This window comes from Oryctolagus cuniculus, chromosome 10 (assembly GCF_964237555.1).
Source record: "Oryctolagus cuniculus chromosome 10, mOryCun1.1, whole genome shotgun sequence".
NCBI classification, from domain to species: Eukaryota; Metazoa; Chordata; class Mammalia; order Lagomorpha; family Leporidae; genus Oryctolagus; species Oryctolagus cuniculus.
Genome location: NC_091441.1, coordinates 70,163,930 through 70,185,846, shown reverse-complemented (window position 1 = coordinate 70,185,846; position 21,917 = coordinate 70,163,930). Strand labels below are relative to the sequence as shown.

Genomic DNA, 21,917 nt, shown 5'->3' with positions numbered 1-21,917 from the left:
CAGGCTAAGTTAACTAACTGACAGAAGACACACAGTGCACGGTTCCACATAGATGAGGTACTGTGCTCAAGTTCATGGACACAGAACACAGAATGGTGGTTGCCCAGGGCAACTGGGGGCTGGAAGCAGGGCACATGAGGAGTCAGGATGCAAAGGGTTCAGAGCTTTGAACTGAAGTGTTGCAAAATGAAAAGTTCTGGAGGCGGGAGGTAGTGATGGATGTACAACATGTGAATGTACTCAACGCAACAGAACTACACCCTGTAAAATGGCTAGGCCACACTGTTTTCTCCCTTTTTTAAATGTTTTATTTATTTATTTGAGAGGCAGAGCTACAGACACATACACAGAGAGAGAGAGAGAGAGAGAGAGAGAGAGAGAAAGAGAGAGAGGTTTTCCATCTACTGGTTCACTCCCGAAATGGCTGCAACGGCCAGAGCTGGGCTGATCAGAAGCCAGGAGCCAGGATCTCCCTCCAGGTCCCCAACATGGGTGCAGGGGCCCAAGCACCTGGGCCACCCTCCACTGTTTTCCCAAGCCACAAACAGAGAGCTGGATTGGAAAAGGGACAGTCGGGACACGAACCAGTGTTCAAAGGGGATACCAGTGCCACAAGTAGAAGGCTTCGCCTGGCCCTCATACTGTTTTCCTTAGCAGGTGAACCACTTTACATTTCCACCAGCAAGACACAGGGCTTCCTGTTTATTTGTGCTGTGTATATTTTACTACAATGTTATGGGGGAAAAGAGGGACAGAAGTCTGACAATCAAAGATCAAAAAACTGACTTAAGTGCCACAATACTAAGTGGTGACAAGTTCCTTTAATGATGGCTCACAAGCACCCGTGCATCCAAGCACCAAGAACTACTTCACAAACCCACTTAAAACATTTTTTTTCTCAAGCAACTCAAGAATATCAGCACATTTTGTTATTGCAGGAGTACCCAGTAGGTGAGGGGGCAGGTGTCCCCGTGTCCAGACTGATTCCACAGGCACAGGGGCCTCCTTGCCCCATCATTGCACTGGGTCAGTGCTGCTCCACAGATGTCTAGAAGTAAAGCCTACCACAGCACTGTCCTTGGAACGTAATGCACAGGTCACACGTTCACACCTGCGGAACAGGTCGCAGCTTTGGAACTCCTGACAAGGAAATGCAGACTTCAGCTGCAGAGCACGGAGGCCAAGTCCTCCCCACCCAACGCCCCATCTCCAAAGGACGGTCTCGGCTCTGCGCTCCGGAAGACCAGGAGGCAGCAGCACGGCTTTCTTGGGCTCCATTTGTAGACTCAACAGAAAAAGGAAAATCTGTTCCAACATGGACTTCATGGCCCATGCAGGGCCAGTACCACTCCTGACCTGCCCAAAGCACCTCCAACATGATTACCAGGCAGCTACAATACTGTGGAGTTGTAAGTTATCCATAAACATGGTCAGCAATTCCACCTCCCAAACGTGACCGGCCTGGTCAGACTGAAGGCCCTGGAGCAGCCCCCAATCCTGCAGTGGGCCGTGAAAGCCAAATCCCCAGTCTCCAGGACAAGTACACTACCTTGACTTTCCTGGAGGAAAACCAGACCTAGGAAAAGAAGCAGGCAACCGTGTACCAATTGTCAGGCTGGGCCCAGATGCACCCCAGATACCCGTACATGTCTGGCCAGCTCTGAGCACCTCTGCCCAGCCCTGGGCCTGCCAAGTTAACCAAGCGTCACCAAGCAGCCTTCAGCAGAATCGCACCTGCCACAACGTATGTTGTATGAAGTTCAAGGAAGCTCACCAAAAAAAAAAAAAGGTGCAGCAGCCCCCCTCCAGGCCCCTTTTTGTGTTGTTAGGTTGCCCTGTTTATTGCTGAGTTCCTCCCCTCCCCCTGCTCCTGCACGCTCCTGACACTTCCAGTCTGGCGATCACTAAAAATGATTTCTCCAAGTCAATCCAAGTCAAACGCGCTTCACACCTCGTGCTGTACTGCCGGTGCTCTTAACCTTTTGGGAGGTCAAAACCTCACAGAGAATCCCATCAGAGCCGACATTCTCCCCCAGGAACAGGCAAAACTTCACAAGCCCTGGAGGCTCACAAATCCCAGTCCCCATGCCTGACCCCTGCCTTTCCGTGTGGGATTTGAGAAAACCTTCTTGGCGACCTGCCTCCTATTTGTGAGCATTATGTAACTGGACAAACTCCAAGAATCTGCAAGGACTCCTTTTGAAAGGGTGCCCCAAGCACCAGGCTCACAGGAGGACTCAAGGAGGGAGGGGATCCCGGGTCTCTGCCAGCCGCCCCTCCCAGCGCCCGCCCTCCCAGAGTCATGAAAGTGACTTTCCGGAGTCCGGGACCACTGAGATGGACGTCGGACATCACAACTGGCATCAGGGGCCACAGGCGAGGTCATCACAACACCCTGACCTTCGCAGAGCGCGTTTTATGCTCAAGGGCTGTGCATCGGGCGACACCGAGTGGGGGCCGAGGAGGTGCCACACAGCACTGCAAACCTCGCCTCACCCACAGAAAGAGACCAAGCTGAGCGAGCCAAACTCCCAAGCTGCTGCTGCGAATCCCATAAAAAGCAATGCTATTTCCAACCTCCCGCACCATGGAAAAACACACACACACACACACACACACACACACACACACTGCCGAGCAACCCAGAATCTCTGAAAGGGTTATTTTTATACTATTCTCCCTACACCTCCACCCAAGCCTCCCCCACAAGATTTTTTAGGTGGAAAATTCGCTGGCTTTTTAGCAGTTTGACAATACTGTGCTAGGCACCGACTGACAACACTGCTAGCACGCTTCAGTTTAAGACAAAATGCAAAGGTGCTCATCCACGTCGCGGGAATGCAACGGAACCTCGCGACAGAGGACGGAACCCAAGACGCCCGCTGAGAAAACTCCCCTGGCCCCAGGCCCCCGGGTCGAAGACGCTCCCCCCCAGTCTCTGAGAGTTCCCACCTGCTGGCTTTATCTGTATAGCAGGTTGTTTCTGTCGCAGCCTGGACGCCTGCTCACACAGCACCCTGCACACCCTTGCTCTGTTTCTGTCTTTTCTCCATCTTGGAGTGGAAGCTTGCGGGGAAGTGGTGAGATGCAGCTCGGGAGCTGAGTCCCCGGACACAACACAGACACGGGTCAGGCAGGAGGGAGGCAGGGAGAGGAGAAGAGGAGCATCTGACTGTAGCCCAAAAAGCTCAGGAACCCAGGGAACCCCTGAACCAACACACCTACAGGCTCTCCCTGGACTCCCAGCACCGGCGGCCTTGTCATCCCTGATGACAACCTAGATGGCTGGCAGGGGCTCCGCCCGCCACCACACAGCTGCTCCTGCATCTTAACATTAAGGTGGAGTTTACATTCTCCTGCAAGTCAAGGAACCCCAGGTACAAGATGTCACTTAAAGCACAGCTCCGACTGCTCTGGTCTGATCACATTTTCATGATTTAATCTCTCTTACTGTACCTTTGTATACACATCAGGGAAAAAGAACATGACTGGGGCCAGTTCTGTGGCATGGTGGGCTAACCCTCCACCTGTGGCGCTGGCATCCCAAGTGGGTGCCGGTTTGTGTCCCAGCTCTTCCTCTTCCACTCCAGCTCTATGCTGTGGCCTGGGAAAGCAGTAGAAGATGGTTCAAGAGCTTGGGCCCCTGCACCCACGTGGGAGACCTGGAAGAAGTTCCTGGCTCCTAGCTTCGGATTGGCGCAGCTCCAGCCATTGCAGCTAATGGGGGGAGTGAAACAGCGGATGAAGACCACTCTCTGTCTAGGCTACATTTTCATTACAGAGCACTCTCCACTGGGACTCCAGGTCTCACATGAAGGGACAAAGGGCACAGCATGGTACAGCAAAGGGGCTGTGCCTTCAGAACCGGAGAGGAGGCCCAATCTAAATACATACTCAGCAGAAAACTCAACAACACCTCGGCCTGCACCATCTACTCCAGCCCCCTAAGGGCGTTGAAGGAGACCCAAAGTGTGGGGGGGATTCTTCCCTACCAGCTGCCACACCTCAGCCTGAGGGCCCTCTGGCCACTGCACCAGACAGTTCTCAAAGTCTTCCCTCCATCCCACAGCACCTGCTGGGCCTCCAGCGGTGAATCAGGCACCTTCTGATGATTCCACAGGAAACTCAGTACCCCATTTACAAAGGAGGAAAGCTGAGACTCAGAGAGGGTAACAGACCAAGGGGCAGGGGAAGAACTGGGCAAAATCTGTGTCTTCTGGCTGCACCTTACAGACAGACACAGTACAGGGAAGGGGCTGTGCCAGGGCAGGTGATGTCGTGCAGTGGGTGATACTGGCATCCCATATCGGAGCACTGGTTCGATTCCCGGCTGCTCCACTTCCAATGCAGCTTCCTGTTAATGTGCCTGGGAAGGCAGCAGATGATGGCCCTAGTACTTAGCCCTAGTACTTGGGCCCCTGTCACCCACTTGAGAAACCCAGAGGGAGTTCCAGGCTTCTGGTGTCTCTCTCTCACACACACATACACACAGATAGATATATCTCTGCCTTTCAAAATAAATAAATCTTTTTTTAAAGGAGGGGGGGCACATCTTAAAATCTAAACACACATGCAGCCACAACCTGATCATATGGGGGGTGGAGGGGTTTTTGTTGTAACTGCTTGTGAGGTCTGCATCCCATGTCAGAGGGCTGGCTCCAGTCCTGGCTACTCTGCACCTATGATCCAGTTTCCTGCTAAACCACGTGGGAGGAAGCAGATGATGATGGCTCAAGTACCTGGTTTCCTGCCACCCACATGAGAGCCCCAGGTGGAGTCCCTGCCTCCTGGCTCCAGCCTGGCCCTAGCTTTAGCCATTGTGGGCATCTGGGGAGTGAATCAGCAGACCGAAGATATTTCTACCTCTGTCTCTGCCTCTCTGTCTCTCTTTCTGTCATGCAAACTTTTGAATAAAATAAATAAATCTTATAAAAAGAAAAAAGAAAAACCCTAAATATAGAGACCCAACCTCATTTTAGAAACAAGCCCAAATAAATGTGCCATAAAGAAACAGGCACGCTGTGTGGTGAATGCCCGAGGCCTTTCCCAGGCAAGCCGACAGAGAAGCGAGGTAATGCCACCTGTCCATTCTATCAGCACTTAGGAATGTCTCACAGTCCAGCTGCAAGCTGTTTAAGGGACAGAATTTTACAAGGAACACAGCAAATACACATTCCAGGACCCTCAGCTGTCACAGCCTATTTTAGAGGTGCGAAAGTTCTTGCAACACCTCAGGATCCAAGTCTGTGCCTGAAAATTACCCGTGATGCTCCAGGCGGCACGTGGTCCTTCCTGCAGATACGGGGAAGTTCGGCAGGAGCGTTGCAGCTTTGTGGTTAATTTTACATCCACACACAGTACTGCAGTCAAGAAAAGTTTTCCATTACCAAGTTTGAAAAGCTGCTTTAAATAGCTGACAGAATGAGGCAACGCTGTAGAAGAGGGGGAGATCAGGTACTTATATAATTTGCAAGAAGTACTTTTGCTTTTCCCAAAGTTTTGAAAACCAAGTCCCAGGATCCTCGGGGGCAGAGTGCACTGGTATGTTCAGCTACTCAGTAAAACATTCCACTTGGAGACAACTTTAGGTTTGGCTGAGTAAATTCAATGGGGACTGCACAAGAGGCGAGGCAGAGAAAACCAACTGCCCTCCACCTTCACCCGCCCCGGTGGAGATGCGCGGCTGCCTCCCACTCCGTGCTCACCGCGGCTGCGCCAAACCAGGGATGAAAAACACTGCAGTTCATCCACACCCAAGCCAGCCACGATACGGGATTCTCAAACATCAGGCTGCTCTGCCAGTCTCATGGGGATCCCATGAACAAGGAGTATCTTATCAGCTCACTGAGCGTCTGTGAGGCACACTGCTGTGAAATCATCCCACACGCCCCATGAACACCAATCAAACAGACTCCGACTTTTCAGACCCACAACAGTGAAATCCACTCAGGAGTGAAACACAACGGGGGCTACCTCAGCTCAGCCATTCAGAGGAGCTGCACCCAGCACTGACCCGGAATGTGGTCTGTTTGGGGAGGGTGTTGGGTGCAGTGGTGAGCACAGCACTGGGGATGCCCACCCCCCATTTCGAAGTGTCTGAATTCAAGACCTAGCTCTGCTTCTCATGAGCTTGCTGCTAACGTGCACCCTGGGAGGCAGCAGTGACAGTGCAAGTACCCGGGTCCGTTGCCACCCATCTGAGAGATCTAGATGAAGTTCCAGACTCCTGGCTTCAGCCTGGCCCAGCCCCAGCTGTTGTGGGCATTTGGGGAGTAGACCAGTAAATGGAAGATCTCTATCTGTCTCTGCCTCTCTGCCTTTCAAATAAGTAAAAATAAATCAACAATTTTTTAAATTGCAAGGATCTGTGTGCAAATGCACATTAAATTGTCCATGTTTCTCTAACTGCCTCATCTCACCCCAACAGCAACCACAAAAGAAAGGCCTGCTTATGCCCTGAGGGTCTCCAGGGGGGATCTTCATCAATTCACTTCATTTGACAAAAATTTAACTGAAATTCCTTTGACACGGCCAGATTGTTCTAGAAGGTGGGGGAGGGGTGACAGGAGGGAATAAAACTAATAAAGCTCACATTCTAGTCAGAGAGTTGCCATACCGTGAGTCATACCACCTGGCGTGTTAACAATTTATAAAAAGTTTCTATCTTATGCTTGATAGCATGTCTTATCTTCTGGAAGCTTCTCGTGTATTTCTGTAATTGGACGTTCCCTGACACCAAATGAAGCCTGACAATTAATCAGGCAGGTCAGGAATCACCAAAATCACTTAAGAGTTACCAAACAGAGGCCTGGCGAGGGGAAGGGGTGTGCCTCATGTGGAAAGTGGACGGTGGACGCGCGGGGGCCGGGAGGATTCTCCGGGACCCCTCCCAGACCTAGGGCTGACCCTGCGGTGGGCTCCGGAGGTGACCAGAACGCACGGCTTAGCCAGCTAAGCTCCACACACCCACAGCCTCAGCCACGTACACTTCAGCCTCCGCCACGTACACTTCAGCCTCCCGCAGAAGGAAACTTGCGCACAAAGGCGCGAGAGCGCCAAACGCGGACGCAGCCAACCAGGAGGCGACCTCTCCCGGACAGGCGCGCGCAGTGAGGAGCCGAGAGGCACAGACGCCACTCACCGTTCAAAGGGCCGGAAGACTGATGTCAGAGCTTGAAATCCGCCCGACGGGACAGAGAGGTCCGAGGTCGCAAGCGTGGAGCTGGAGCTGCCCGGAAAGGAAGAGAAAAGGGATTTCAGTTTACCTGAATGCATTAGCAACCCTCCCTAAGTTTCAAAAAATATATTTGAGGGCTGTCCCAGTAAAAGGCACAAATATCAAGATGAATAAAATAAAAATAGAAAGATAGGCGTCAAGTAATAAAGGGAATGACGAGTGAATAATTATAGCAAAAAATCTGGGGTAAGGGATGTGACTAAACTGGGACAAGATCCCCCTCCCGGCGGCTGGCAGCCACAGGGCCCCATGGAGTGCTCGTTTCAGTCAGAGGACACGCACTCGTTCCCCCAAAGACATGCATCTTTCCTGCAGCGAGAGGCCACGGACACCCAATGGACAGCGTCCTTGTGGAGTGGGTACCTTGTTCTTGCTAATTCAGACGTCCCAAGTCAGTCTGTGAAAAGGCCATTTTCTTAACAATGCAAATGCTCTGAGACAACACAGCAGGCGGAGCCATCCAATCTTTACCTGCAGGGAGACAGGCCCTGCTGCACCTGCTTCCTCTCCCAAAATGCATCTGGTGGGAGCAGCAATCCCTACAATAGCAGAGGGCCTGCCAGGAGGGTCGTGTGCGTGACCCTGTGTGGCCTCTACTCTGCGGGGGCATCCCTCGCTTTGGTGCTCCAGACTTTGTGCAGTGCCCACCACTTGCCGCCAGCATCCTCAACCCAACTTAGCATACACTCTATGCGCGCCACAGCCTCCCAGGTGGGGCCAGGCCAGGCCTCAGCAGCTGACTGCTCTGCCTCTGATACCCAGACCGCCGGTGTGGAGGACACGCTCGTGCCCAAGGTTGAATGAGCCACCATCTGTCTAGCTCATGCACTCCAGGAGACATGCTCCTCAAGGCACGTTCCTGCCATATGTCACTCCTGAACCACCAGCCAACGCCAACACACCAGGATGCGAAATAACCACATCCGGCGAGGGGACCCGGTGAGATTCCTATGGACGTCCACCCCAAACCCCATGAGCCACGCACCCGACCGTTTTCACCCAACTCCTTTCTATCAGTATCGTGGCTCCACGGACATCTTTTTCCTGTTTTCTATCTACTAAGAGAAGAAAACAATGCACTTCTGATTTTCTAGATCTTAGTCTGGATTCCTCAACCAGGATAGTTCTCATCAGTCTTCCAGGGACTCAAACGTTCAGATCTCTCAGGGAACACAAGTCAGTGCAATAACCAGAAGCATCACCCAGTAGGCATGACCCATCACACCCTCAAGTGCAGGCAGGACCCGAGACTTGCTGCCAACCCACAGAGTAGGGCAAAAGTGGCCACCGCCTGGCTCAGGCCTTGCTGTGTACAATTCCGTATCTGCGGCTAGTCGGCGAGGGGCTCCCATAGTGGCTCTAAAGAAGTGAGCTGCCGGCTTCTGGCCCAGCCCATGGGAGGGGGGCCACACAGCCAGGGTCCACGGGGGCTCCAGTAGCTGAGGTCAGTACTCGGCTGACAGCGGGCAAGGAAACAGGGACATCTGTCTTACAGCTAGAAGCAAACGAAGTCTGTCTAGAACTAGTATGAGCCTGAAGGCAGACTCCTTCCCACTCGGACCTCCAGGGAGAACACAGCCAAGCCAGTGCCTCCACCACAGCCCTGAGAGCCAGAAACTGTGAGATTAGAAAATGGGAAAGGGAGAGGGAGGAGGAGGAGGGGTGGGAGAGTGGGCTGGGAGGGTGGGTATGGTGGGACGAATCACTGTGTTCCTAAAGGTGTACTTTTGAAATGCATGAAGTCTGTATTCCTTAAATAAAAGGTTTCTTTAGGGGGGGAAAATGGGTGTTGAGGCCAGTGCCGTGGTGTAGCGGGTAAAGCTGCTGCCTGCAGTGCCAACATCGCATATGGGCACTGGTTCAAGACCCAGGTGCCCCACTTCCAATCCAGCTCCCTGCTATGACTTGGGAAAGCAGCAGAAGATAGCAAGATGGCCCAAGTGTTTTGGCCCCTGCACCCACGTGGGAGACCTGGAAGAAGACCTTGCTTCAGATCAGCCCAGCCCTACCCACTGCGCCCATTTAGGGAGTGAACCCACGGATAAAAGACCTTTCTCTCTCTGCCTCTGCCTCCCTGTAACTCTTCCTTTCAAATAAATAAATTTTTTTTTAAAAAAAAGGTGTGGTTTTAAGCGACTAAGTGTATGATCATTTGTGATGTGGTAACAGAAAACAAATACACTTAATTTACTAGTAATAAATAAATATGGGAGATAGAAGATATACATGGACATATTCGGTGCATGCACTGATGGTCCAACAGAACAGCCCTTCCCTGCCTCACCCACCAGAAGTGAAAATTCATTTCTCCTCGTCAACAATGAGCTTGTTGTGGGTAGAGAACCGCCTCGCCATCACCCTGGCGTCTGGACACTCTGCAGGGCTGTGTGGCATGCAGGGTTGGGGGAGCAATTTCCTAAGCCAAACTGAAAGATCTCGGGTCTGTCACTGTCTGGTTATGGCAGGAAGGCCACAGCAACTGAATTTATTCACGCCTTCAAAGCAGAGCTCAGAGGTTCAAAATTAATTTCAAAACAGGTGGACAAACAGCCTCATGCTCTGCTCCCGAATCATGAATGCACATTTCTCCAGAACCCGTGAACTTGAGTCAGGAGCTGGGAAACGCTGCTCAGTAACTACCACTGTAGCCAAATATCCGTGCTGTTCCCCGGCCCCTGCACCGCCTCACAGCTCAAAGTCAAAACCGAAAAATTCCCTGAGAAAGTTTCCCAAGGAAGAACTGGTGATTCGGTCCTAACTTTCCAGTCAGATCAATAAATGTTTCATTCTCAACCAAAATGAAAAAACTCTAAAACAAAATGCTAATCCAACTCTCAGTACAACCTATTTCCCTATGTTCTTTAGGATTTTTTTATTTTTAACATAATCATTTTTAATTCTTTTAGGCAAGGGTTTTAGCTTAAAATAAAAGTTGAATTCCTCTCCTGCTGCTGTTAGGAGATACATTATTGTTTTTATTACAAAGAATATTGTGACTAATGTTGTGTCTATTTTAGATTTTGAAAGAACTGGCTTTAATAACAGGGATATTTTAAAATATTCAACTCAGTTCAATTACTTAAGGGTCCAAAATGAAAACTTCATTCATTACAGAAACCTGTCATGCTCCCCTGAATTCTATATTCAGGAATTTATTACAGATTCTCGCTCCTTCATAAATCACTCAGGGAACGTGAGCGTCATCGCCAAGGTTTATCCCCTTCTGCTCAGCCTCTCCGGCAGCAGGAGTCTCACACCGCAGCCAAGAAAAACTAAAAACAGCAGTTCCACGACACAAGGCACAGAATTTCAACAAACTCGGCCCTTCTTCCCAGCAGAATCGCAGCTCTCCTGAGCCCATCTCTAGCTGTGAAAATAGCCAAGGCCCCTCAGCTTGGAAGCCTTTCCCTAGGGGCCAGCAGGGACCTGGCAGGGGGCCTCGTGCAGAGGAAGAAGCGGGCAGGGGAGGGATAATTGGCCCCAGGTGGCAGACCTGACACCACCACCCCCAGCAGCTCCCCCTCCCCCGGCTCCAGCAAGTGCATGCCTTTTCCATAAGCTCACAAAACACAAGCCCCACACAAAGCCCTGTGCTTCGCACAAAGTCTGTCTGCCTGTGAATCCTGGGCCTGCACAAAAGAAATGAAGCCTTTGGAAGAACAGTTCACTCCAGAGAAAGGCACGGAAGAGAGTGAATCAGCACAGACACTCCCAGGAGGTGCTGCCTGAATCCTGAATCCCTCATGCCCCATACATCATGGCGCGACTGGTCTGAGGAAGCCACACGTGGCTTTCCAAAATGATGATAGAGTTCCAGGGCGCTGGCGGCTGCACACAGCCCAAACCATCTCCGGAATGACACACTCCTGATGCATCTAGGAGCCCAGAGCTCCTGCAGGGCACAGCAAGAAGGAGAGCAGGCAGCAGGCAGCGTTCCTGAGAAGGAGCACGGGGCAACGATGGCCCTTGCCCCAGGACAGGGAGGCACGAGTGGCAGGAGACAAACGGCGACCAAGGGGAGCAAGGTGCACCTGCTCCATATCCACAACATTCTCACACCCCAGGTAAACACAAAATGTGTCTGGGACCAAGGTGAAAAGAGTACCATGGTCACAGGCATCCTTCCTTTCTCTGGAACAGGGTGTCTGGAAAATGGGCCCATTTCAAACACCAGGAAGGGGCAGACACTATGGCACAGCAGGTGAGTCACCCCTCAGATGTGCATCCTATGCTGGAGTGGGAGTTTGTGTCCCAGTTGTTCCACTTCCAATCCAGCTTCCTGCTGAAGTACCTGGGAAGCAGCAGAAGATGGCTCAAGTACTCAAGTCTCTGCCACCCTGTGGTGTTCCAGGCTCCCAGCTTTGGTCTGGCCCAGCCCCAGGTTATTGCAGGCATGTGGGGGAGTGAACCAGCAGATAGAAGATTCTGTTGTCTCTCTCACTGTCACTCTGCCTTTCAAATTAATAAATAACTCCTAAGAACGAATAAACACAAGGCAGCCTAGAGACAGGAAGAGAGCACCATTTTATGAAAATTATCACCTAGGTGAGGGGAGTACACACAATAGTCTCTGTGAGGTTCAGTGTTACAGAGATTATGGGGAAGAAACAGCAAACAGAGGCATCTTTCCCAACACCGTCTGGCTTGATGCTATTCTTCCGGGAATACTGGAGATGGGCCTGCACCCCCACCCCAGGCGCAGGGATGCACTGGAATCCATCCATCAGGCCCACTTTGGTATGCATTTCATGGACCTCCTGTGTGTGTTCACTTATTCATCCAACCCGTCAATGCCACATGGTGATTCTATGACATCTTCATGGGCTGATGCAGCACAATTGGGTCCCTATCTCTCAGGGGCCATTCTCTCCCAGAGGAGATGGACTGCCGAGAGATAGGAAGCACGGAGCATTGTCTTTTCTAGGACCCACACCTCCTCAGCTCCAGGAAGCTGCTCTCACACTCACTGAGCTGGGCTGCGGGGCAGAGCAGAGGGTCAGGGCGGCCCGAGCCACAGAAGAGCAGGAAGCACGGCCAGCCATCTCCCCACATGAGGGCCACAGTACGTGCCCCCGCCCACGGCCACCCCGGTGGGGTGACCACACAAAGGTGCAGTACGAGGCCGGCGCCATGGCTCAATAGGCTAATCCTCCACCTTGCGGCGCCGGCACACCGGGTTCTAGTCCCGGTCGGGGTGCCGGATTCTGTCCCGGTTGCCCCTCTTCCAGGCCAGCTCTCTGCTATGGCCAGGGAGTGCAGTGGAGGATGGCCCAGGTGCTTGGGCCCTGCACCCCATGGGAGACCAGGAAAAGCACCTGGATCCTGGCTCCTGCCATCGGATCAGTGCGGTGTGCCAGCCGCGGCGGCCATTGGAGGGTGAACCAACGGCAAAGGAAGACCTTTCTCTCTCTGTCTCTCTCTCTCACTGTCCACTCTGCCTGTCAAAAATAAAAAAAAAATAAAAAAAAAAATAAAAAAAGGTGCAGTACGAACAAAGCCGCTGCAACATTTCACCAATGCCCTGCCAACCAGATAGGGCGGCACCAGGCAGTGCCCGGCAGACACGAGCTCAGCCGGGAGGAGCGAGAGAGATCCGCAGCCAGACTCCGTCTGCTGGGTGTCTGGCTTAGTTCGAGTTTTCTTATCCCAAAATAGAAACGAAGGGGCCTCTACAAAGCAGAAGCAACAGTGAAATGGTTCCGTTTTTGCCGGCTGCTATCAAAACTGAATATGCTTTGGTCATGGGAATGACCATGAAACCAAAGGTATCTATCTATCAGAGCTTCTCCAAACTCAGACTTTATTATTCCATTTGAGAAAAGCTGCAAGTCCTTCACCCACAAGCAGACTTCTTTTTTGTTATTATTATTTTCTAAAAGATTTATTTATTTATTTGAAAGGCAGAGTTCGCGGGGCACAGGCAGAGAGAATCTTCTGTCTGCTGGTTCACTCCCTAAATGGCTGTAGTGAGGGGGGCTGGGCCAATACGAAGCCAGGAGCCTGGAACTTCCTCTAGGTCTCCCATGTGGGTACAGGGGACCAAGGCCTTGGGCTGTCTTCCACTGCTTTCCCAGGCATTGTAGAGAGCTGGAGCGGAAGTGGAGCCTCTGGGAGTCAATCCAGTGCCCATATAGGATGCCAGCACTGCTGTACCCGCTATGTCACAGCACCAGCCCCACAGGCAGACTTCTTGAAGACCCAGATCCCCATGGACAGAGATGAACATGGACACTGTGCCACAGTGACAGGCCACAACAGGGACGTCTCAGGCACTGAGACAACTCGGTTGCAGACCGGCAGAGCAGCAAGGTTCCAGAAAACTCATTATGTCCCTAACTTTCCAGCAAGTACTATTAGAAAATAAAACAGGGAGTGGGTGGTTAGCCCTGCAGTTAATATGTATGCATCCCACAATGGAATCCCAACTCTAGCTTCTGACCCCAACTTCCTGCCAATGCAGTCACTAGGAGGCAGCAGCAATGGTCCAAATAAACCTGACACCCACAGAGAGATCTGGATTGTGTTCCCAACTCCTAGCTTCAGTCACACCCCAGCCTGACCACTGTGGGCATTTGAGGAGCGAACCAGCCAATGGGAGTGCTCACTCGCGTTCTCTCTCCCCCCCCACTCTCTCTCTCTCCCTCTCTCCCACTTTCTCTCTCTGTCTCCCTTTTTCTTTTACCCCACCTCTTAAATAAAGAAATAATTGGCTTTTTAAAAACATAAAAGAAAATGAAAATAAATTGTCATTTCTCTAAAAACCTAAAACTTATTAGGAAAACAGGACAAAGAAAAATAAGTCTGTGCTGTAATAACAAAATCTCAAGACTTGTTTTCATAACCCAAAGACAAAAAATTATGTTTGTTTTATTGACCCCCTATTAATATTTAACATTAATACAGACACAGCACTCTGCAGAGAGCTGCATTTCTGTGTGCCGAATCCCTGGTACTAGGAGAAAGCCAGTGCAGGAGATCAGAGAAATAACTAAATCATGCAATGCAGAAAAAAACCGGAGTGTGTCAAGATCCACATTGGAACTCACCTGACCCGCCAGCAAGTTGCAGGGAGTGGCCAGAGTGCCAGACGCAACTCTAGGCACTGGCTACCTCTGATGGCAGACCAAAGAGCTCACCCCCAGGAGCTAGAAAGCAAGGTTAGAGACTCAAACAAGAAACCTACACAACAGTGAGGTGAGGAGTGTGCCAGGAGGCGCTAAGGGCAGCATAGAGACACAGGAGTAGAGCTGGCACAGGGACTGCCAGTGCAGGGCTGCAGGAAGCAGCGGCCACAGAGGGTGTCGCTGAGAAGGCAGCAGGGCTGGCCCTTGGCATCCCTGGGGCATTGGTTCCAGCACCCCCAGGCAGACAGCAGAACTCATCAGTGCTCAGTTCCTTATATAAACTGGTATACTGTTGCACACAACCCACAGACGTCCTTCAGTGTACTTCAAGTCATCTCTATATTACTTACAATACTCAGTGCAACCCAAACGTTACATAGATTGTGGTCGTAAGTGTAAATGCTATGGAAATGGTCATTTTGATTAGGGGAAAGGGACAAGGAAAAAAGTCTGTACATGTTCAGGACGGGGCAAACACTATGGTTTCTAATGTCGTCTCTCTGTGGCTGGTTGAGTCAGCAGGTGCAGAACGTTTAGACACAGAGAGATGAGAAAGACGACTCCAGGAACGACAAGGAAGCAGGACTGCCAAAGAATGGACAGAGAGAATCTACACACTCAGCGGTCATGGCGGGTCCCGCTGGCCTTGTGTGCAACTGTAAGGACTTGGCGCTTTCTCAAAGAGAAATGAAGAACTGCTTGGAGGTCATGCGTCTGTTCAACGACATGAAACACGGGTGCTAACTAGGCAAGCACCGTGCCAGACACTAAGGACGCCAGAAGAGGAAGCAGGTGAAGGGGGGGTGAAAACCAGACGCTCAGTCTTCACTCAGCACACTAAGACTTAGTAGACCAAGTACCAGGAGAACCTCACATGAGAACTTGAAATTGAGCATTCTGTGAGCTCAGAGGATCCCTTTCCATCTGCTGCTTACCCACAGATACTGAACATTTACCCTAATAATGCCACAGAAATAAAAGGTCCTAAGGTTTCCCTAATTAGTGGCAAAAAACCAAACTGGGTGCAAAACCATTTAGTCTTTGAGTATACCTCACTGGAATCTAATGATTTTAATCTGTCGGTGGTATTATACAACAGAATGGCTTCAGAATCCAAACACTACTTCCCAACTTCTCTGAATGGCAAAATCCTTACCGGTTATTGATATCTAAATACGTACTTGCTCATTGTTTTAAGAAACTAAGCCAATAATAAACATCTATACTTGACTGTTCTCCATTAAACTCCACGGACCATGTCTTTTAATATTTCCTCTACACGTCCCCATGATGCTGGTCATTTTGTACTTTCAAACATTTTTTTTAAAAAAGGATTCATTTAGGCCAGCACCATGGCTCACTTGGTTAATCCTCCGCCTGCTAAGCCAGGATCCCATATGGGCACCAGGTTCTAGTCCCGGTTGCTCCTCTTCTGCTGTGGCCCGGGAAGGCAGTGGAGGATGGCCCAAGTGCTTGGGCGCCTGCACCCGTGTGGGAGACCAGGAAGAAGTACCTGGCTCCTAGCTTCAGATCGGTGCAGTGCTGGCCATAGTGGCCATTTGGGGAGTGAACCAACAGAAGGAAGACCTTTCTCTCTGTCTCTCTCTCTCTCACTGTCTATAACTCTACCTGTCAAATAAAAAAAAAAGATTCATTTATTCATTTGAAAGGCAAAGTTACAGAGAGAGAAGAAGAGGCAGAGACAGATAGATCTTCCATCTGCTGGTTCACTCCCCAAAAGACTACAACAGCCAGGGCTGGGCCAGACCAAAGCAAAGAGCCTAGAACTCCATCTGGGTCTCCCACATGGGTGTCAAGGGTCCAAGTACCTGGGCTGTTTTTAAGGCACCCTGCTTTCTCAGGTAGATTAACAGGGAACTGGATAGCAAGTGAAGCAGTTTGAACTCGAACCAGCACCTTTATGGGATGTCAGTGTTACAGGCAGTACCCTAACTCCCTGTACCACAAGACTGGCCCCTTGTACTTTCAAACATTTTCATGCAACATATCCATGTGTAGACTTACATATATACATATACAGATTGATATGCGGGGTCTTCCAAAAGTTCACGGGAAATGCATATTATGATAAAAACTATCCATTAATTTCAAATTTTTACATGAAAATTTACTTCTACTTCCTTTTTTCCATGAACTTTTTGAAGTCTCCCTGCACATAGATATCCACATGCACAGTGGTTGAAATTTTTTTTTTTTTTTGACAGGCAGAGTGGACAGTGAGAGAGAGAGACAGAGAGAAAGGTCTTCCTTTTGCCGTTGGTTCACCCTCCACTGGCCGCCGCGGCCAGCGTGCTGCGGCTGGCGCACTGCGCTGATCCGATGGCAGGAGCCAGGTACTTCTCCTGGTCTCCCATGGGGTGCAGGGCCCAAGCACTTGGGCCATCCTCCACTGCACTCCCTGCCTACAGCAGAGAGCTGGCCCGGAAGAGGGGCAACCAGGACAGAATCTGGCACCCCGACCGGGACTAGAACCCGGTGTGCCAGCGCCACAAGGCGGAGGATTAGCCTAGTGAGCCGCGGCGCTGGCCAGTTGAAATATTTAAACACACACACACACACACACACACACACACTCATCACATAGGTAATGGACTTCAAGCTTCTAAAAACAATACCTAGCCACAGTATGTGTGTGTGTGTGTGTGTGTGTATACATATATATATATATATACGTCTTCCTTTCCATAGTATATCACCTTTTCATTTGTTCATTCATTTACTTAGTTGAGAGGCAGAGAGACAGAAAGCCCCCATCTGATGGTTCACTCCCCAAATGCTCCTGGCAGCCAGGACAGGAGCAGAGCCAAAGCCAGGAGACACAATCCAGCTCTCCCACATGGTGGCAGGAACCCAATTAGTTGAGCTGTCACAGCTCCCTCTCAGGGTCTGTATTTAGCAGAGAGCTGAACACGGGAGCTGCAGCCTGGTATCGAACCAAAGTATTCCAGTGTAGAACTCAGGTGTCCTAACCAGTGTCATAAGCACGAGACTCCACACCTGCCCCTGCAGATGAGTTCATTAGCGCTGACTGTGATCTGCTAAGATGAGTCCATCATCTACCACTGAGTTTCGACCTACAGAGAAAGCAGGCTCTAGCCTCCCAATGGAGCTTTCAGGTTTGCTGAAGGACGGCCGTGGACAGCACAGCCCTGCAAACCTCAGGAACTAACTGGAGAGCAGGCAGGAGCTCAGTGTTCTCTGCTGGAGCCAAACACAACTCCCCATCTGTACTACCTGTCCACGAACTTTCCAAATAAAGCCTGGGCTCCAACTTAGTGAAAATACATTCTACTGCCAGCAGATCTTTGCTTGGCTCCCACTGCTTTGATAAACCTGGCGGTGGCCATCCCAATAAGTCTGGCACAAAGTGCTACGAGCAGGGCTCTGCACCGCAGAACAGACCATTCAGATCATTACACTGCAGTGAGCCCCAAAGCTCTGCATTCCTAACAAGCTCCCAGGGGACCCCACCAGGGGCACAGGAACAAAGCACGCTGGACACTTTGGTCATTTGCAGATCAAGGTGCCTTAACTCCCCTAATGCACATTCGAACCCGCAGAAGGGAGAGCCTGCCATGAAGCCAGGCGTTCAGGTGGCGTGGGTGAGCATGTTAACGTAGACGTCTGCCAGTGGAAAGGGTCATCAGCTGTAGTGACAGACAGGGCCATCTGGGAAGAGTCGGATAGAGGAACTCATTGGAGGACACCAACTTGGACAGCAGGACCAGGCCTGGTGCTGAAACCCAGAAACTGCCCAAGGAAGAGGTGATGCCATGTTCAGAAGGAACTCCCGCACTGCCCACTGGGCTGGAGGAAGGCAGAAGCGTGCTTGTCAAATGGGTTTAGGGCTCCAGCAAGCTGGAAAACCCACAATGATGATGTTGGCTGAAACCATCATTCAAATGGGCTTCCCCTACACAGATGCTCCAACTATTCTCACTACAAAAACAGAAATATGCTTCCACCATGTCATTCAAGCTCAAGTTCAGAACACAGCATCTGACTTGTTAAGATGGCCACTGCCTTGTAAGCCAATTGCTGTCATTCTGTTGGGTCACAGATTTTTTTTAAAGTACCAAGTTCCTCTTCATTTACACTGTTCTTGGAAATGTCTTACACTGTTGTCAGAAGCACTTTCTCCATGAGACCATCGAAAAATAACTACTGAAGTGGAAATCCTGCCTATCCTGGAAGCCATCATTAACCAGGTAATGTCTGAGCAGGCCACTCTGAATGCTACCAAAATAATCAGGGCAAAATGAACTTCCGGAAAAGGCAAACCCTGTACTAGCGTAGCCTTCTCCTATCCAGAGCCATGCAGCCTTTCCTCATTCTTGTGGGTTTCATTAAACCACGAAGCACAGAACACTGTAAACTGACTTGCTAGTTTCCATACTTGCTGCCAAATTTCCACTTCTGCAAAACCAATTTCAATTTAAAAAAAAAAAAAAAGAAAAGAAAAAGCAAAGCTAATCTTCCAGTTCTTCACGTGGTCCAATGTACTCAGAATGTGTTGGGTAAAACACTGGAAGACAAGAAATCAATTGTCGGCAAATAATGTCAGCGCTAATTTGTTGTCTTTTTTTTTAAAGTCACTACTTTGTCTCAGAATCATTTCCTCTTCCAAGTTCTGGAAAGTTTTTAAAAGGTAGACACTGCCAAACAATGGCCTTGTTATAAGCCAAAGTTCAGTTATTTTAAGGCATTTACTTTACTACCTTTTAGCTGAAAGAGTTCTCATGAACTCCTTCCAAACCACTAACTTAGCTAAGAATTTTTACAGGTTTACGATACAATACTGCATAGCTTCTAAACATTTTAGGGTTTTACTTTGCACATTACTTTAGCCTTAACAAAGCAGGGTAATCTGAAATTAATGGCAGGAGGTAAGAGAAAAGGAAGGCAGGGGGGAAAAGCTTGAAGCGACTCTCAACAACACTACATTGCAGGAGAAAACCAAGCCGAAGGGCAGGATGAGATGTTCAGATAGGTTCAGGATGGCGGCAGGACCAATTTTGAAAGCCTAACATCTTGCATCTGCTCTCTTTCTAACATGTCTCCTGCCTCGGTCTTCAGTGAAAAACTCAGATATGCAGACAAAGAGCCATGAGCACCATGTTTTCAGATGCTCAGGGGAAATTCACTGCCATTTAGCCAGCGACCACACAGCTGGGAAATTCTAATAGCTCAAGCTTTTGTGCTAAGAACATAAGGAAACTCGTGCACATACCCCCCAAGACCTTCACAGACGATGTGGTCAGCCAGCTTCCAATGACTAGGGGCTGTCAGGGCCCGGAGGGAAGAACAGGAGAGGGGAGGAGTAAGAGGGAGGATGGAGAGGGACAAGAGTGGAGAGGGGACACCAAGGACAGACTGGGGCCCAGGAGAAAGTATGGAGGGTCTGGGGCTGGGTAGGTGGGAAAGAGTCAACTTCATCTGCAGGCCATCAAGGGACAGCAAATACTCTGCCATGTGCCAATGGAAACAACGCAAACTAGTGCTAACTGTGCTCCATGGGGGCTGTTTGGCCTGCTGCTCACGATGCTGGTTGAGGGACCCAGGTTCCTTATCACGGTGCCTGGATTCAATTCCAGCTTCCTGTCAGTGCAGACCCTGAGAGGCAAGGGTAACAGCTCAAGCAATTGAGTTGTTCCCTCCCACATGGGAGACCTGGATTGCTTTCCTGGCTCCCAGCTTCGACCTGGCCCAGCTCCGGCCATTGCAGGCATCTAGGGAGTGAACCAGCAAATGGGAGCTCTGTCTGTCTGTCTCTCTCTGCATGTTTTCCTGCATTTCAAAAAACATATCTGTGGTCTGAGCCTCAGGAGGAAACTCTGTGCACATCTCAAAAAGCAGAGGAGTCAGCCAAGTCTACTCAGACAGGGAGCTGCTCTGCCTGCATTCCCTTAAGCTGGAGCTCAGACGGAACAGGTGGTGACTCCCAGTCTGTGTCAGTGTCAGTCCTGTCACAGTGAAGCTGTCACCAGGAAAGCTGTGGACACTTCAAAAAAGTTCACGGAAAATGGCATTCAGAGCAAATTTATTTCAGTGTAAAAATTGTTGAAATTCATACCTACAAGGGGTCTCCAAACATTTAAGAAAATGTGTATTATGAGAAAACGATACATGGATTTCAAAAATCTCTGCCCTCCCCCCAAAAAAACTTACCTTTAAATTCCATTTTTGCATGAAGTTTTTGAAGTAATCCCTTGTACTTAAATGGGGGTAGTTTCCAGTCAATCTAAACAAGGTGGCTCTACTGCTGGCTTAAACCTTCCAGAAAAGCACATGAAGTCACTGAGCTTCCAACATCATCTAAAGGGGGCTTGTGCCTCCCAAAGTTACCTAGCAGTGGGGGCTGGGTCCGGACGAAACAGCCAGCAGGTCTCAAGCATGCCAACAAGCTGCTTTCAGAAAGTGAATTATCATCCGCAGGAAGTGCGCTGGGCAGCTTCACAATCCTGCTAAAGCTGTCCTCATTCTCGCAAACCTCAGCACAACATCTGACAGGTGGAATTGGTGCTGCTGGCTCTACAACGAACAGGACAGACTACTCCGCTACTAAATGCTAAAGCCACAGGCCTGTGTACACACGAGAAACACACACACACACACACGCACGCACACACACACACAGCCCCACTAATCAGATGCAGAGTTTTCAAAGTACCAAACCCATCTCTCATAATTTAAAAGTACACAGGATGGGGTGCAGTGCATGACTCAACATGACTACACCAGAAAATGTTCCTAATATAATCAATGATTTGGCCCTGGCAAGGAAAAGTACCTTTTGCAAATAACCCAAGGCCGTGGCCATGTTAGCTGTTCCCTGCATAACAGAACCGCAGGCTGAGAATAGTCTAACCAACCTCCCCTTGCCATGGCCACCCTGCCGGTTCCAGCCAAGGCAGGACACAAAAAACAATATTGTTATGCTGAGACTTCTTGTGAAAGAGGATCCACCCATTTTTCATCATCGATCTCTGACATCAATCCATGTAAAGTGTTTTTTTAATCTCACTCTGGAATATAAAAATTGCCACTTGGAGTATCACTCAGATTTCTGTTCACTGCAGTTCTACACAAGTCTGTGACTTGCTACCCTTGGAGGCTGTGACGGGAGCTGGAACTAACAGCTCTCTGGTGGGGTGGGGACGGGGCTCTGGAGCTGTGGCCAGGGGCCTGCCCAGGATGAACTGCCCAGGAACACTGAGCTGCTGTAAAGCCATTCCTTCTCCTCTTGGTGAAACCCACCCCAGCCACCGGCCAAGTGTGAAAGCCACTTCTAAGATGATCACTTTGCCAGTTAAAAAAATAATACTATTCTCAGCCATGGCTGGTCTAAGCTCAGAACCAGGGGAGGCAGCCCTCAGAAATCCCAGATTCCATCTCCCTCAGGGCCCCACAAAGAAAAGAAAAAGCCAAGCCCTGTGTGTGCTGCCCACCTTGGTTTGTTGTGTGTGGCCATCCCCAAGACTGTGCCCACCAGCTCCATGGCAAGGGCCAGGCCCCAGGCTTTGTGCGGGATGCCC

At 50.2% G+C, this 21,917-nt stretch overlaps 1 protein-coding gene across 1 annotated transcript in view; it reads right to left on the bottom strand.

The window, feature by feature from the left end:
• Positions 1-21,917, bottom strand: part of LOC127492483 (translation initiation factor IF-2) — a 178,499-nt gene that overhangs the window by 105,673 nt on the left and 50,909 nt on the right. Inside the window, exons 4-5 of the mRNA XM_070049820.1 lie at positions 7,142-7,228; positions 5,262-5,360 (exon numbers count right to left, since the gene is read on the bottom strand). Coding sequence (XP_069905921.1) covers positions 5,262-5,360; positions 7,142-7,228 — 186 coding nt within the window. The remainder of the gene's footprint in view (positions 1-5,261; positions 5,361-7,141; positions 7,229-21,917) is intronic.